Source organism: Aplysia californica, unplaced genomic scaffold, assembly GCF_000002075.1.
Source record: "Aplysia californica isolate F4 #8 unplaced genomic scaffold, AplCal3.0 scaffold01115, whole genome shotgun sequence".
Taxonomy (NCBI): domain Eukaryota; kingdom Metazoa; phylum Mollusca; class Gastropoda; order Aplysiida; family Aplysiidae; genus Aplysia; species Aplysia californica.
In genome coordinates, this window is record NW_004798385.1 from 71,624 (window position 1) to 88,867 (window position 17,244).

The 17,244-nt window shown below is 40.5% G+C and overlaps 1 protein-coding gene across 1 annotated transcript in view; it reads left to right on the forward strand.

Annotated features, from left to right (window-relative positions):
* LOC101853749 (bone morphogenetic protein receptor type-1B) overlaps positions 1-9,699 on the forward strand; it is a 12,124-nt gene extending 2,425 nt beyond the window's left edge. Inside the window, exons 2-11 of the mRNA XM_005111754.3 lie at positions 2,037-2,218; positions 2,845-2,959; positions 3,505-3,619; positions 4,516-4,654; positions 5,496-5,688; positions 5,934-6,125; positions 6,705-6,810; positions 7,229-7,404; positions 8,226-8,356; positions 8,770-9,699. Coding sequence (XP_005111811.2) covers positions 2,037-2,218; positions 2,845-2,959; positions 3,505-3,619; positions 4,516-4,654; positions 5,496-5,688; positions 5,934-6,125; positions 6,705-6,810; positions 7,229-7,404; positions 8,226-8,356; positions 8,770-8,898 — 1,478 coding nt within the window. The 3' untranslated portion in view covers positions 8,899-9,699. The remainder of the gene's footprint in view (positions 1-2,036; positions 2,219-2,844; positions 2,960-3,504; positions 3,620-4,515; positions 4,655-5,495; positions 5,689-5,933; positions 6,126-6,704; positions 6,811-7,228; positions 7,405-8,225; positions 8,357-8,769) is intronic.
* The last annotated feature ends 7,545 nt before the right edge of the window (positions 9,700-17,244 follow it).

Below are 17,244 nucleotides of genomic sequence, written 5' to 3' on the forward strand. Positions count from 1 at the left end.
GATTTATTAATAATAAGCGAATGGAGTGGCCCATGTGTGAGTATGCGTGTGTGTGTAAGTCAGTGTGTGTGTAAGATGTGACCGGGGGGGAGGGGGGACGTGGAGCAGTTTTGTTTTTCTTTTACATGAAGGATTTTAGTTTTTGCTGGGTGACTAAATGCAAAATAGGTTACTGCCAAGGTCGAGCAATCTTGTTTTCTCGCAGTACCTTTTGAAAATATTTTCAAATGAAGAATAGTCGGGGAGGTTGCCCCAACCACAACTGAAGTATCTGAATATTCAGACATTATAAAAATCTCTAGCTCTAAAAATTGAATTCGAAGCAAAAAATGCTTCCTCACAGAATGCCAGAATGAAATTATGCAAGGATGATGCCTAAATCTCACAAATAACCAAAAAATCTCGAGATCAGAAACCGTTAAGAGAAATAGAGTTCAACTTCATTTTCCTGGGCGTTCTGAAAAATAGTCACTTCGGTTTTTTTACCCCAGGGGCCCCCCTGAAACCCCCCGATTGGTCCGAAGCGGACAAATTACAAAGCGGTGAGCCATAATATGATATGATAGCTCAATTAAAAAACAATCAAATATTTCAGAAACTATTAATGTGCGGCGGAAATGAAGTTGATATTCGTGTTCAGCGCTTCAATATTTAACTTAGAAAATGGACAATTGGTAGCTGATTGTGAGACGGGATGGAAAGTAAAAGAATAACTGAAATTATAAGGTGTTAACATCAGATGAGCGTCCATATCCATATTATTGTTGACATTGCACTAAGCCGAAGTTAATGTCATACGTATGATAGAAATAACTTACCTAGATAATGAATTACATGTCTAATTCCTCCTCCTTCAGGCAGGTGTCAGGCGTGGAGCAGGCACCAACGATCACAAGACCTTAAAAAACAGATAGGATGCCACCTTTGAGCTTCCTAGTCTAGTATACGGTTTTATAAGATGGATCCACAAAAAGCGCTGCGCGATCCATCGATCTAGATTTACAGAATGCGCAACTATCGATGGATTGTTGCGCATTCCATGGATTCACAAAATGTGTTTTGCAATCCACAGAGATCGCGCTAATTGACATTTAAATTTATAACACGCCTATAGTCTATCATCAACATAAGTTCTAGAATTTAACTCGTCTTAGTAAGTTTTTCCGTGGGCTAACCGATGGCAAAAGTTTACTTACCATTATCATTGTTCGCAATTTTCTGATGGGTTTTGAGTTTTTAAAAGGAAGGAAGCATCAGAAAGACTGCTAAACAAATCTGCAACTGAAGATGCTCTGCGAACTAATTAACTAAAGTTTTAGAAATTGTTGAATCTCAGTCAGTTGAGTCAAAACTAGATCTAGTAAAAACTAATTTACTCAAGTGTAATCTTTTCGGTTTCCTTCATTTGTATTATTTTACTTTCACTATCTCATGTTCATTTAGACTGTTGTAAACAAATGTATAGGCCTAGCCCTTTTCTTTCTCATTCATTTTTAATGGATTTTTTTTACATGAGTCGTTGGCTTTATTTATTATATCCATGGCAAATTAATAGTTTTTGAGGTAGCCTTCTATTATTTTATTCATGGACCTTTTTCATGCTAAGATATTCTAAAGCGCTTGTTCCTTTTTATCTGTTTTACACCAATTTTGACTTTCTACCCAGCACTGTTTTGAACTCTGAAATTTGACTCATGCTCAAAACATGAAGTGAGATCTGATACAGCTAAAACTGAACATGGCAATACCAACCATGTTAAAAGTTGGAATGGGGATAAATTGATAACAAAAATCTTTTCTTAGACTTGAAAATATTTCATGCGTATTAAGTAATCGAATGACACGCCATTTTAAAAAAAAACCTGAACATCCTTAATGTTTGTCTTGTATTTGCAGCTGAAATTCAAATCTTACATTGTCTGCTTGCTTTTTTATCTTACAGCTGTGAGCACCAGTCTTCAATTGAATGACTGATTTTTGTTTATGAGGTGCTATGAGGAGATTAATGTGAGTATCTATCTTTTTTTTCATTTAAGGAACCGAAGCAGTGAGGTGCCACTGCCATCCTTGTTACAATTCTGACACAAATGGCACCTGTGAAACGTTGCCTGGGGGAGCTTGTTACGCTTCCAAGTCTCTGACTCCGCTGACAGACTGGGAGGATCTGGAGACCCGGACATGGGGCTGCCTGGCCCCGGAGGGAGGGACCTTACTGCAGGTGAGGAAGTGACTCTGGCCTGGCCAGATGGCAGGTGGTACACGGACGGAACAAATACTGAGTTGCAAATAACTTTTACAAGAGTTGAAAAAGTGTTATTTTTTATTGCGTACCCGCATTTAAAAAAAAAAATTGAAATTGTAAATTCTAGCCACCAGGGTGTATGCTTTGTGGCCTTCTGTAAAAGTGGTAATCTACGGCCAGCTGAAGACCTTGAGGGCTCTTACATGGATTTCACGGGATGCAACTCAGCTCTTACCCATTGGCTTCTCTTGTTTGTACAATGATAAGAGTGGGGTTGGCCTTTTTTTTTTATATCAAATGTGTGTGTGTGGTTTTCTTGAAAGGTAACAGTCGTTTTGGGTGCAAGAGAGAACTAGAGGCTTCAAAGTGAATATTTACTATGCAACATTGTCACTTTGATTTGATAGGGAGTGGAAACAGTATATGCTGGTTTGTGTAAAGAACAAATGACCATGAATGGCCAAACTTTTATAAGACCATTTCGTGTGTCACTGCCGTTACATAATGAAGTGTGGCCCAGCATTGTAGCTGTTATTCTTATTTGTTTTCAGAATGATGAAAATTATATCTGATTGCCTTGTGACCTGTGTGTTTTGTTTTAGTGTCAGCCATCAGCGGTGCCGCACAGAGAGGTCTCGGCCTGTTGCAAGAACGAAGACCTGTGCAATCTGAACCTGAACTTGACTTTCTCGGAGGAAGATTTTCTCCCCGGTGTAGGTGAGTCCCACCAGATACACCATCATACACACGCCACTTTGTTGTTTCTTTCTTTTGTCCCGGTCTCCTGCTAGAATAATAACTTTTTCATAAGTTATTTTACAGAAGGAAAGGTAGTTAAAAAAGGATACATTTTCCTTGGTGCTGCATGCATCTTTTTTTTTTCTTAAGAGTGCTCTCTGTTACTGTTTATTTATCTGTGGTTTTTAATAATTTCTTTAAGTGTAAATTTCAACGATTTTTTTGTTGGGGGGGGGGGGGGGTGGAGGTATATATATATATATATATGATTTTTCAATGCTGCTTCAGTATGCATACTATACAGATAAGGATTTGAGCACTTGAAGAATGAAATGGTCTGTGCTTTATGGGTGGTTCTGTTTTCTCCTCCTTTCTTGTCCAACTTCTATTGTCTTTATCTCTCTTCTTTCTTTTCTATGTTACTCTCTAGTGACACATCTATTTTTGGGGCACTTATTTGATGTTTGTGTTGTAATGGAGGTAAAACTCTTACTGAAGCAAAACAAAATGTTGTGTGTTTTCAGTGCACCCGTCTGACCCTGAGAAGAGAGCTGAAAACGTCACACAGATAGTTCTCCTCATCTCCGTCACGGTTTTCCTCCTCATCCTCATCGTGGCCATCACCATTGTCTACCTCAGGTAACTGGGAGACTTCTTTATCTTTGATGTATGTGCAGACTGGTTTTTAAAAGTAGCAAAAGAGGGGAGTTGCTGCTGCCGATGGACGGGAGACTATGCATGCACACTTACAGTCTGAGATATGACTACTCACACTCTCACTTTTACTGACACAAAAACTCTTGGGTGTGGGTGGTTGGCAGATGCTGGGGTGTGGTTTGCTCCTTCTTTCTTTTCTTATCAAATTTCCATCGTCCTTACTCTCCTCCTTCTTTTATTTACATATATTACAATGAAGTAACACCATGGGTGGTTGGTGGGTGCTCTGGTGTTGTCTGCTCCTTCTTTCCTACCAAACGTCTATCACCCTTATCTCTCTCTTTCATCTTTTTTGTGTTTGCTACTCTCTTGTATCACCTCTAATCTTTGTCACTTAAATGGCCTTATTGTGTTGCAAGAGCCGTAAAACTCTTACTAAGTGAAATGAAATAGCACCTCCAATCTTCAGCACTTAAATGACTTAATTGTCTTTCAAGTGGTGTAAAGCTCTTGCTAAATCTGAAAAAGAAACCCTCTGAGGTCATTGGGGAAGGGTTTTGTCTTCCAATAAGAACATTTCCATCTCGGTTTGATTTATTGATTTAAAACTAGTACTGGGTTAATATTGTATTCTTGTATGTGATAGATGTGATTTTCAAAGAGAAGGGGGTGGTTTGTTTTTTGCTGCTTTTTAAAACGGCAAATAGTGTGAGTCTGCAGTATTGTTGGGCATTAACCAATGAGGGACAAGAAAATTTCTCACAGGAATAACCAAAATTTCATTTCCCCTTAATATAATAAGATCTTGCCCATCACATGGTTATTGTAAGTGTCTTATGAGCAGAAAAGACTATACTGTCGTTCGTCTCCCATCACAGGTTCAAGAGGCAAGAGTTCAGGAGGAAGCAGCTCTTGGTGGACTCTGAGCACGAGACATTTGTTCCGGTGGGTCAGACGTTGCACAGTCTGATTGACGAGTCACAGAGCTCTGGCAGCGGCTCCGGCCTGCCTCTCATAGTAAGACAAGCTGCTGGTTTTGTTCTCTCTGTCTCTTTCCCCCCTCCCCTCTTTTTCTCTCTCTCTCTCTCTTTCTACCCCCTCTCTCTCTCTCTCTCTCTCTCTCTCTCTCTCTCTCTCTCTTCCTTTCTGTCTCTCTCTCTCTCTCTCTCTTTCTTTCTCTCTCTCTCTCTCTCTCTCTCTCTCTCTCTCTCTCTCTGTCTGTCTCTTTCTCTCTCTCTCTTTCTCTCTCTCTCTTTATGGTATTTCATTGTCTTGTCTCAATATTTTCATATTGATCATATTTTCTCCTGTTCCTCACCCCTCTTAGCTGTCTTACCTTCCCAGGACTGGAAATTTTTCCGCTAGCCTCACGCTTCCCTCAGTCAAGTTGTACTCAAAATAACCTAGAGGGATACTAAGATTTACAGGGAATTTAAAAGTATTTACACTTCCAGAGGAAGTTGCTCTTTGAAATATATTTACGACTTCCTTTTATCAACAATGTTCTCAGGCAAAAAAGAGGATGTTACTTCTGCATATTACCTTTTCCTAATTTGTTACAGTTTTATTTATCTCCCCGTGAAAATTCTTGTTGACTTTCGTCTGTTGTACACAATCATTTCAAACAGGGACAGTCAAAGGTGGCCACCTATTGTCAGTGAGAAAAGTCTTTGTCTTAGACAGGTGAATGTCTTGAACAGCAAATTTTTTTAATGCGGAGGGGGGGGAGGGGAGTGTATGTGAAATCATTTTAACAGGTGATTGTCTCGGACAGGTGGCCGTTAGAGCAGGTTTCATTGTATTTCCATTGTTTCCAGTGCGTCTCCGTGCCCAACTGTACTCTCTTTGTTGTCCTCAGGTTCAGAGAACAATAGCCAAGCAGATCACTCTGGTGCGAAGTATTGGCAAGGGGCGTTTCGGGGAAGTTTGGAAGGCCAAATGGCGTGGGGAGAACGTTGCCGTGAAAATTTTCTTCACCACGGAAGAACAGAGCTGGTTCAGAGAGACGGAGCTGTATCAAACTGTGCTGCTCAGACACGAGAATATCCTCGGTGAGTGCTGGTGTATAGTGGAGGGGTGGGAATTGGTAGTTGTTTCTGAGGGTATTGGTTCAAGTCTTTCTTCAGAACACTATGGTCATTTGAGAAGCAGAGGAAAAATGTATCTGTATTTTTTTTAAATTCTGCTGGTGAATGTACAAATTTTTTTTAACGTATTTTTTAAAAACATTTTCTTCTGTCTGCCGGAAAGCTCGTTTATATATATGACTTGTTATTGAATGCTTTTGTCGTATCAGGTTTCATTGCGGCAGACATCAAAGGCACGGGCTCGTGGACGCAGCTCTACCTGATCACAGACTACCATGAGAACGGTTCGCTCTACGACTACCTACGTCTGCACGCCCTTGACACCTCCGAGATGTTGTACCTGGCACACTCGGCCGCCTGTGGCATCTCACACCTACACGTGGAGATTTTTGGCACTAGAGGTTGGTCTTTGAGAAAACGTATGAGTAGTTTTTTGGAATGTCTCTGTGTAGTATCTCTGAGAATACATGCGTGTGTCTGTGCAAGTTTTCTGAGTAAACTTCCATATGTTGTTTTTATGCGTGTATGTGTATATGTATATGTCTATGTGTAAGATCTCTTGAGAATATATGCCACGAGAAAAAACTTGTGTCTTTTCTAGGTTATTTTTTTATATTTTGAAATTTGAATTTCAATAAATTATTTCTCGAGTACGTGCAACCGATACCACAGATTAAGAAACTGCAGTAAAAATGTTTTTTAAAACTTCTGGGCTTAGTACATCTGAACAGCTGGCAGGCATAATGTAATACGGTGCACTGTTCTTGAATAGAAAAGTAGTCTCAAAATGCCATTAGCTTTTCCTTTCCAAAGAGGTTTATTTTTTTCCTGTCATTTTGTTACTGGTTGCTTCTTTTATTTAACTCTTGGTATTTACTTTTGAAAGTTCTTTTATTAACTTTTGAAAGAACTTTTATTTTCTTGTCGGGACATAATCAGCCATGATTCCTTTATCACGTCTCCATTGTTCTCTCGCGCAGGCAAACCCGCCATAGCCCACAGAGATGTGAAGAGCAAGAACATTTTGGTTCGGAAGAACGGCACGTGCTGCATCGCTGATCTGGGTCTGGCCGTCAAATACGTCAGGTGTGTTTGCTTAACCCTATCCCAAGCGCAATTTACTTTATTGTATCATACATAATTAATTCAGCTGAGGTAAAATTAAGTGAGAGGTGGCATTGCTCAAGTGGGAATATCAAAGAGTTCATAAAGAAAAAGTAGACCTCCTTTTTTGTGTGTGTGTTTGGTGCTCTCTTGTAGCACCTCTAATCTTTTGCTCTAATATGACCTAATTATGTGATACACCTTTTTTTGTGTGTTTGGTGCTCTCTTGTAGCACCTCTCATCTCAGGCACTTATATGACCTAATTGTGTTATAGAGGGCAGGGTTCAAACAACCGGCCTCATAAATATAAAAAAGTGGTGATGTAGCTGTAAAACGTGCATTTGTATAACAACAACAACAACAACAGCAATACCACAACAACGACCACTGTGTCCTCAGTGAGAACAATGAGGTGGACCTGGCCTCCAACACCAGATGTGGGACCAAACGCTACATGGCCCCCGAGGTGCTGGAAGAGACGCTGAACAAGAACCACTTTGACTCGTACAAGCAGGCGGACATGTACGCCTTTGGCCTGGTCCTTTGGGAGATTGCCCGCCGCTGCGTCATACGAGGTGAGATTGTGATACGGTCGTTTCACCCTTTGTGCGGGTGGGGTGAGATTGTGACACCATTGTTTCACCCTTTGTGGGGTGAGATTGTGATACTGTTGTTTCACCCTTTGTGGGGTTGAGATTGTGATACAATTGTTTCAGCCTTTGTGGGGTGAGATTGTGATACGGTTGTTTCACCCTTTGTGGGGTGGGGTGAGATTGTGATACTGTTGTTTCACCCTTTGTGGGGTGAGATTGTGATACCATTGTTTTGTCCTTTGTGGGGTGAGATTGTGACACCATTGTTTTGTCCTTTTGAGGTGAGATTGTGACACCATTGTTTTGTCCTTGTGGGGTGAGATGGTGACACCATTGTTTTGTCCTTTGTTGGTGTGAGATTGTGACACCATTGTTTCACCCTTTGTGGGGTGAGATTGTGACACCATTGTTTCACCCTTTGTGGGGTGAGATTGTGACACCATCGTTTCACCCTTTGTGGGGTGAGATTGTGACACCATCGTTTCACCCTTTGTGGGGTGAGATTGTGACACCATTGTTTTGTCCCTTGTGGGGTGAGATTGTGACACCATTGTTTTACCCTTTGTGGGATATTGGCGGGTGCTCTGGTTTGGTTTGGTTCTTCTTTCCTATCAACAAACATATATCGTCATTATATCCCTTTCTTCTTTTTTTGTGCTTGTTACTCTCTTGTAACGCCTCTAATCTTCTGGCGCGCATTTGACCTTATGCAGTTGCGAGCGCTGTAAAACCTCTACTAAAACTAAACTAAACAAATGTGCAGTGAACACAGTAATGACCTTGTTTGTCTTATCCGCCTGCAGGGTTTGTCCAGGAGGCGGAGCTGCCGTACTATGAGTACGTGGGCCAGGACCCGGGCATCGAGGACATGAGGAAGATCGTCAGCGTGGAGAAGTTGAGGCCAACCATCCCGGCCGTGTGGGAGGAGCAGGAGGTTTGTGCAGGACTTGCGCTTGTCTGTCTTGTGGAGAAAGCTGTTTGATATGGTGGTTGGCTGGCGGGAGCTCTGGTGTGGTCTGCTCCTTCTTTCCTATCAAACATTGATCGTCCTCATCTCTCCTCGTGGGTGGTTGACGGGTGCTCTGGTGTGGTTTGCTTCTTCTTTCCTATCAAACATCTATCGTCCTTATCTCCCCTTCTTCTTTTTTATGTTTGTTACTCTCTTGTAACACCTCTACTGGCGCTCATATGACCTTATGCATTTGCGAGCACCGTAAAACCTCTACTAAAACAAAATGGTAATATTGGTTGGTTTGTGTATTGGTAATGTCGATAAACAAGTAAAGTTTGGTCGATGTGTTTACTGGTAATGCTGTGGCTAAATCTGCTCTCGTCTCCTGTCCCCAGTACCTGAAGGTGATGGGCCGACTGATGTGTGAGTGCTGGCACCCGAGCCCCGCGGCCCGGCTCACCTGTCTGCGTATCAAGAAGACGCTCAGTAAGATGATCGAAACCATCGAGTCTGCACCAAAGTAAATAGGGGGCCACAGAAGGAGGTTCAACTTTACGTCTACGAAGTTTCCTTATAACAGGAGACATAAGAGGAGGTGCAACTTTATGTCAAAGAGTTTCCTTATAACAAGAGACATTGAAAGAGGTGCAACTTTATGTGTACGAGTTTCCTTATAACAGGAGACATTGAAGGAGATGCATCTTTATGTCCACAAGTTTCCTTATAACAGGAGACATTGAAGGAGGTGCAACTTTACTTTGAGAAGTTCGTTACCACAGGAGACAGTAGAGGAGGTGTATCATTTCTTCTTGAAGTTTCCTCGTAGAATGAGGTACCACATTTCTTCCCAAAGTTTCCTTATAGCTGGAGACAGAAACGGAAGTGCAACTGTTCTCCCCAAATGTTACAGGATTTAGAAATTCCATGAGCTGTGTTTCTCCAATGGGTCTCCCCCACCCCCAAAACACACAGTCACACACATACACACGCACGCACAGTTACACAAACACACAACAGCTTTTCTGGAAGCAAAGAAAGAAAGACTGTGGAGTAGCCGGCTTGCCACATGGACTGACCAGGTGTTGACTGGTTGTACTTGAGCCGTGGGGACCTCTGTTTTTTTGTGCATATGTGTGGTTCCCTGTCATTCTGCGGGACTGACCGTCGGTCCATTTCTCTTCCGGCATGCTTCAAGGGCGCCACGTACGGCTGAATTGACCTGTGTGGCAGGTTTAGCAGTCTTTTCTACTTGGGTTGGGATCACACAGAAGTGGAGCTTCCAGTGTGTTAAAGTCATCCTTTTGGGGGTTTTTTTGGTTGTTGTTTGTTTTGGGGTTTTTTTTTGGGGGGTCTGTGTACCCACTTGTCCGCCCTTGCAGGTGTAGATAATCGTAAGTCATGTGATTGGTCTGAAAGTCTGACTTGATCATTTGTACACGCATACAATAAATTGTCAACATTTACGCATTATACACAGTATCCCTCAGATTCAAACTTACAAACACCCCAAGCAGGTGACTTCTGTGACACCATGCAGGTGACTTCTGTGACACTATGCAGGTGACTTCTATGGTTTGCTCCTTGTTTCCTATCAGACATCTATCGGTCTGATCTCCCCTCCTTTTTTTTTTTGTTGTGTTTGTTGATCTTGTAATGCCTCTAATCTTCGGCACTTATATGACCTTTTTGTGTTGCAAGTGCTGTAAGACTCTTACTAAAACAAAACACACCATGACTAATGTACACTGTGCAGGGCCCTGTTGTTTGAGATAGGGTTCTCGTTGACACAGCTCTAGTGTGGAGAACGTTACAGCAAGGATTTGCATATCGTCATTTGCAAACCTCCGATGCCAGCTGAGTTTTACCGTTTCATTTTGCAGCAGTGATTTTATACCTTAAAATTACTTTAAGAAAAGCATATGATCAAAAGCAAATTTGGAGATGTAGTCTAGCATGCACATAGCAAACACACAGCGAAGAGCACCCGTAGTGACGTGGCGTAGTGGTTAGGCTATCGGACTCACAACCATAATGTTTGTAGCCTTACGTTTTGTCCTTAAGAATGGCACTTTACACAAATTTTCCTCACTTCAGCCAGATGAGAATGGGTACCTGGCTATAGGCTGCAAAAGATCTTGTCAGTTTGTTAGTGTTTGAGCACTTAATTAACTGCTTGCACTGTTACCCTTCCCAGGAAACTGAGAATGTTTCCAAGAGTTCTGGGATCTGTTAGGGTAATAGTATAGTGTAAAGTCCATAGAGTTTGCTGTGGAGTGGGGAAATGTGCTATACAAATGCTATTTCTTATTATTACATAGTGAAAAGATGTTCAGGTCTTTTGTTCTTATGTATATATAACCTGAAATTCGTACATAATGAAAAGGTTTGAATTTGCTATGTTCCTGCTGGACTGTTCTATATGTCCACTTTTTTTGTCTTTAAAGTATCTTTTCAGCTTCTTTCTTGCAGAAGCTTGTTATAAATACAGTCCTTGTGATCAAACTGTCTACAAAACAATTTCCATACCCCTGATTGTGTTCTGCCATGTATGTACTTCTCCCTCCGTTTTCCCACAGGATTTTTACATTATTTATAGCAATTATTGGCCTGTTTCTGCTGTACTTATCTCGCTGGACACAAGCTGTGATCACAAGCCGGGAATGTGAACAAATTTGGAAAGATTTTATTGTTATTATAATAACTGTACTTAATGGGCCTAGTCTCACACTCGCACTTATTTTTTTTCCTGAAGCGGTGGCACCTCTCGACTGTTTAGTTTTCGCCGAAGCACAAGTTTGAATTACATTTGCCAGGATGAGAATATGTTGAGCATTTTTTTTACAGCTTGCAGGTTCAAACTGGACAAAGGTCAACATTTTTTTTTTTCCTAAAACATTTTATGTTCTTATCCTGTGGCTATGATAAGGGCTCCTGATGTATACATATCCACTTTCTATTTCTGTCAGCAGGTTTATGCACCAAACTTTTACACATTTCTGCCTTTCACCTTTCTGGTAACTTGTGTTTGTTCCTTTCTTTGGTTTCTTGTTTATTTTTAAAAAATTATTTTGGGGGGGGGGGGGGCTTTTATTTGTTTGTTGGGTTTTTTTTACGGGGGTGGGAGGGATGATTACTGGATGGCTTTAAATCACAAAGAGAATTGCTGACTTTGTTATTTGTGTGTTTAATCAGCAGCTATGTAATCATGATCTGACGGTCTAATCAAAAGCATTATCACAGCATTTCCACGTGTTTCTGCGGCTATGTTCTATGTATATATGTATATGTATATATATCAAAATGTATTTAAAGAATTGTACATTACTTCTATGTATGTGAGTGTGTCTGTGTGTTCATGCAAGCTGTACCGATATCAAGGTGTAGAGTTTAATCATGCCTTTTGTTGTCACTCGTGTCCATAAAATTTTGAGCATTTCAGCTGCAGCGGAATCATTTTCTTCCTTCAGGAAAACCTTTTGTCTTGGTAAAGTGTCTGAAGTGTAACTGAAAATCGTTTTCTTTTGTGCATGAGAATTTTAATGTAAGCTCAGTGAAAGTTGGTTTTCTTGGCAATCTCACTTGATGTACAAGTTGCGGATGTCAACTGGTATTTTGATGATGTTGAGAATAGTGCCTGGGTTTTGGGTTTTTGCCTATTTTTGTTTGTTTTTTAAACTGTGCCCTACATATTTTCAAGTTGTATGTTGAGCTATGCACCTTTGTATCCATAGCAATGGCATTTCATTTATTTTGTATCATTTTTTTTATTTTTTTTGAGTCTTCAGCATTTTACACAATTTGTTTTGTATTACAAATATATATATTTATCATTTTCACCCACTGCTGATTGAGTCTTGGCTGTCTTGTTCAAGCTTGTTGTGTGATTGTCTTGTTCAAGCTTAGGTGTGTGATTGTCTTGTTCAAGCTTAGGTGTGTGATTGTCTTGTTCAAGCTTGTTGTGTGATTGTCTTGTTCAAGCTTGTTGTGTGATTGTCTTGTTCAAGCTTAAGTGTGTGTTTGTTGAATCTTGATCATCTTGATCTAGCTTGTGTGTGTTTTTGTTTGTGTTTGTTGTATTGAAGTGCTTTTCATCGTCAATTTGACCTACCTCACTGCTTGCATCCAAATGTGCCCACTTCAGCGTTTTCAATGCCTCGTTTTTCCTGTTTTGGGAGGAACAATGCAATCGGTTTTTTTGTGTGTTTTTTTTAAATAAGTTGTGTTGTTATTGGAAGTTTCTGGAAGCAATCTGAGGTTTGAGTTACACAAACATAGCTGCCAACCGATATGTTAAAAAAAACACATTTTAAATACTTTTTTAGGGGTCTGAGTTTGTAAGTGCATTATTGTGTTGAAAAATATGTGTTCTCTGTTTTCTATCAGTACTCCTCGTGGACTTTCCAATGCTACAGAAAAATTGTGTGCTTTTGAAATGGGGTGGTATGAGAATTATAATTAGAACGAAGCCCATACATCAATTGGAGAGACCTTTACTAATCATTTCTGACATGTGTGAAGAGTTCTGAAACTGAAAGGGTTACTTGGCCAATGCACACCATCTTGACTTTCTGTTTATGAGTAGTGAAGAGTTTTTGGGGTTTGTTTGGGGGGAAGGGGGGGGGGTGTTCAAAACAGTTGGCAGCTAGTTTTTGTTTGTGTTTTAAATGCGGAAGTTTATGGAGGCAACCTGAGATTTCTACTTCACACACGTTTTTGTTTGTTTTTGTTGTAACTGTAAAAGTTTCTGGAAGCAATCTGAGATTTCTGCTTCACAAAGTTTTTGTTTCATGGTGGCCTTTTTTCTATTGATTTGTTAATGTGTGCCTTTGGACCTACACTTGCTGGTTTCTTTCTGTCTGTTCAAAATAAATTCTAAGTTTTTTTCAAAATTACAAATATAAAACATTAGCTCAGGACTCTAAATTTGATAAAAATGCATTTGGTACATTTTTTTTAGAGGTTGGGAACATGTGTTGCCTTTCAGTCTGGTCACCACATTAAGAACAAATTTAGATCACAAATCAGTGTACAAAAGACAGTGTCCAGAGTTTTCTATGTGTTCATGTGTACGACACATACATGTGTGCGTGTGTTCCTGTTGTATTGTAACCTGAGGCTGTGTGTATATATTCCCTGAGGTCTCTGTTCTCCAAAACGGAAACCACTGGTAGGTCCGAATTTCTTGTTGCTTCTTTCTGTCTGTCATGCTTTTCCCAACTGTGAACGTCATGTTATTGTGTCGATGTGCTTCTCTTTATGAACACATAAAACCAAACCACCCATTGTTTTTGTCCATACTGGAGGGCATAGAACCCGTCACCCCCATATATAGGGTTATTACGTATGTGACTTTTAAATAAATTGGATGTATCAGAGTTTTTCTACCCCCCTCGGGGCAGTGCCACTGAGTGTAGTTCTTTAGCCTAAAGTTTAGGCCATTCCCAAAGGGGGGACATTTCTCGTTCAAGCATAGTAGAATTGTAAATGGGCTGACTCATGTCACGCTCATAACTGTGCCTGATCTACAACAGGGAACTGCTGCTTTTTCTTTCCTGATCCTTACTATTGCCATTTTCCTCTACTTCTTTTGTATGTTTGTCACTCTCTTGTGACCTGCTATTTTGGGGTGCCTTGATAGTCGAAGCAGACCTTGTGCTGTTGAAGCTAGAGAGGTGAGCAGTCTGTCTGATTCCCTGTAAAGACTTCTCTGTTGACACCCACCCCATGGCGCTCATATGACCTTTGTGCAGTTGCGAGGGCCATAAAACCCTCTACTATAAATTTTTTTAAATAAGAGTTTTTCTGTGGGGTGATTGGCGGGTGCTCTGGTGTGGTTTTTGCTCCTTCTTTCCTATCAAACAACTTTCGTCTTTATCTCCCCTCCTTCTTTTTTGTGATTGTTACTCTCTTGTAACACCTCTAATCTTCGGCACTTATATGACCTTATTGGGTTGCAAGTGCCATAAGATGCTTACTAAAACTAAAAGAGTTTTTGTGTGGTTAACCCGGGGGGAGGGGGGAAGGTGGGTGGACTTTTTTTGTCTTCCACCCAATGCTTTTTGTAAATATGTGTGTATGCCGACATTGATTTCTGGAATGTGCTGCTGCTGCTGTTTGTCTAGAGCTCCACGTTTGTGACATAAGTTTTGACTATTTTTGCCACTGCATTTTCCAATTGTTACATAGGCTAACAAATTGTTGATTCTTGTCATTTGGTACAGTTTGAATGTGTGATGTATATGGTATGATCAGATTGTGAGGTTTGTATTGTGTATATGGTATGGTCAGATTGTGAGGTTTATAGTATGTATGTATGTGATATAGTTGGATTATGAGGTTTTTACATACATGTAGCATGTGTGTTGGTCAGTTTGTAGGTTTCCCTGTGGTAGTTTATGACATTTTGGTCGGTGTGTGAGGTTCATGAATCATTAATCATTAATCATTAATCAATACAACTGAAAGGAAACAACGTGAAACAAGTCTGTTCTGTTGTCTGAGTTTGGTTGTTCGCTCGTTACATTTTCATAAATGCTTGGGGTTAGCTGTGAGCTCAGTTTCTGGGATATGGTGCAGATGACCGGTGTTCAAATCCCTAGTGGGGGCATTCTTGAAGAGCAGGATTCTTAAAAGCTTTCCACCAACTTGGCTTAAATTTTCAAGTTTCTTGAGATTATGGATAAGAAGGGGAATATGTGGAATAAGGGAAGTGACCCTGTAAAAAAATCTGGGGTCGTGAGTGTTTTTTAGATGTAGTCAGCAAGTCCACTGAGACATTACACAGTTGTCCTGGCTAACCAGCTTAACTGAAATTAGTGCTGACAGGAGTAACGCACATTCCCTGGCAACAAAGGGGTTACATTTGGAGGTCCGTACTCTTAAATACCTTTACTGTGTTGATGAGAGTGTCAGACACAAACAGTGACCTTTGTTGTTAGAAATACTACTTAAGGGGGGGGGGGGGTTGTTGCTAGTGGTTTTGTTGCTTCTCCTGCATCAAAAGGATGATAAAAGTGACATGGGAATAGATTGCATTTTAGTGCTCTATCCAATAGAAGTATAACTAGTAGTAGGCTCCGAGCTTGAGGTATATTTCAGTGTTCTGTCCCATAGAAGGATAACTAATACGGGCTCTCTAAGCTTGAGATATATTTTAATGCTTAGTCCTGTTGAAGAATAACTTGTGATGTGTAGGCTCTGAGCTTGAGATATATCGGGGCTGGAAATCTTATCTGCTTTTTTGTGGCTCAACAAATGATGACCCAATTTGGGGATTTAATTTTCTATATAGGGCTCAAATGGTGGTCCAACTTTGTGGTTTCTTTGTTTTTACGGGTTTCAAACAGTGGCCTAATTTGGGGATTTCGTTTTGTAGGGCTCAAACAATGGCCCAAGTTTGGGATTCCTTCCGCTCTGGTGTGGCAGCGACAGTTGTGAGAGACCACAGGTACCAGCTGAGCTGTTCGTGACGCCAGGTTCTTTGTTAGAGTGAAGAAATAAGACGTGGTGCCCATCATCGCCCTGACACTGAGAGTTGTCACAAACTTGGGTTTCCCAAACTGTGCTGACTTGTTGAATGGGGTGAAATTCTTTATAATTTATTGAAACTGCAGCCACCGTTTTTCCACAAAGAATTATAATATTTCTGCTTGATATGTTGTTTTCTTTTCTCTTTGAGCCGCTGGGACTCCGATGTATGAGCGAGCAAAAAAGTAACCAAGAGTTGTCAACTTCGTGTTGTTAGATCAAATGTTTTAGACAAGAACAACCATATTGTTACCCCTGACTATTCCTGTGATGAGGTTTGAGACAAATGCTGTGTTTGAGTATAGAAATGAACTCCGCTGTGTATACGTAGAATCTTGTCTATAAACAAACAACTTCAAGTCTTATTAAAAATAAATATTGTTTCTGCCTGATCTGTTTTTACCGGTAGTTACTCATGTGTTGTTGCCTATTATGTGCTTCCTAGTGTGTCAGAGAGAGAAAGCCCCATTGTTTTAATTAAATAGTGTCAAAAAAGCGTATTTCCCAAAAGTGAGACATGGAAAAAACAGCTGATGATAAGGGTCAGAATCTGTTTATTGTTGAAGGAAAAAAAACTAAATCAAAGAAGCAGAAATCTGAAACCTACTAATTACAGCACATTTTGTGATTAAAAAATTTTACAACGGTGAAGGTGAAAGATTGCGCTCAGGATGCGAAGTGAGCAGTGATGGGGGGAGATTGGATCTTGCCTACGGGAGGTGGGCTATTTTGTCATACATAAAGGACCTCTACTTCGTGTGTATTGTACTTGTGCGTGCTTGCGTGCGTTCCAGGGTTACATCCGGTGATGTTCTCTTTTTGTCGGTTATGTTGATGTGGGTGATTTTTTAAATTATTTTTTTTTACGTTGAAACCATCAGAATAATAAATGTGATGAGGAAGCCAAGCTGGCTGTATCCAGTACGTTCGTGTATTGTACATAATTTCTTTCCTCGGATAATTTCAGTCTGTAGTCTTCCATCTTCTTCGAACTGTCCGAACAGAACTGGGTGATATTTGTATTTCCCAATGTGTAACATCATTGAGAGACTTGAGAGGTTCTGTAAATAACGATCATGACTTGTCTCAAAAACTAGCGCAGTGAAATGGTCACACGGTCTAGCTACTTGCACGAGGTGGTGCAACTTTAAGTCTGATCATAAAATTAACATTAATTATTTCCATCTGTCATGTATGTATGAAGGTCTGCTGTGTTCTGTCACATAATTGATACATTGTGTGACTCAGTGGTCGCTCTGTTTTTATCACAAATGACACATTGTGTTGTTGCATACATGAATACTGTGTCCTGCTCAGTGTGTTGGAATGCAGTGTGTTTAGCA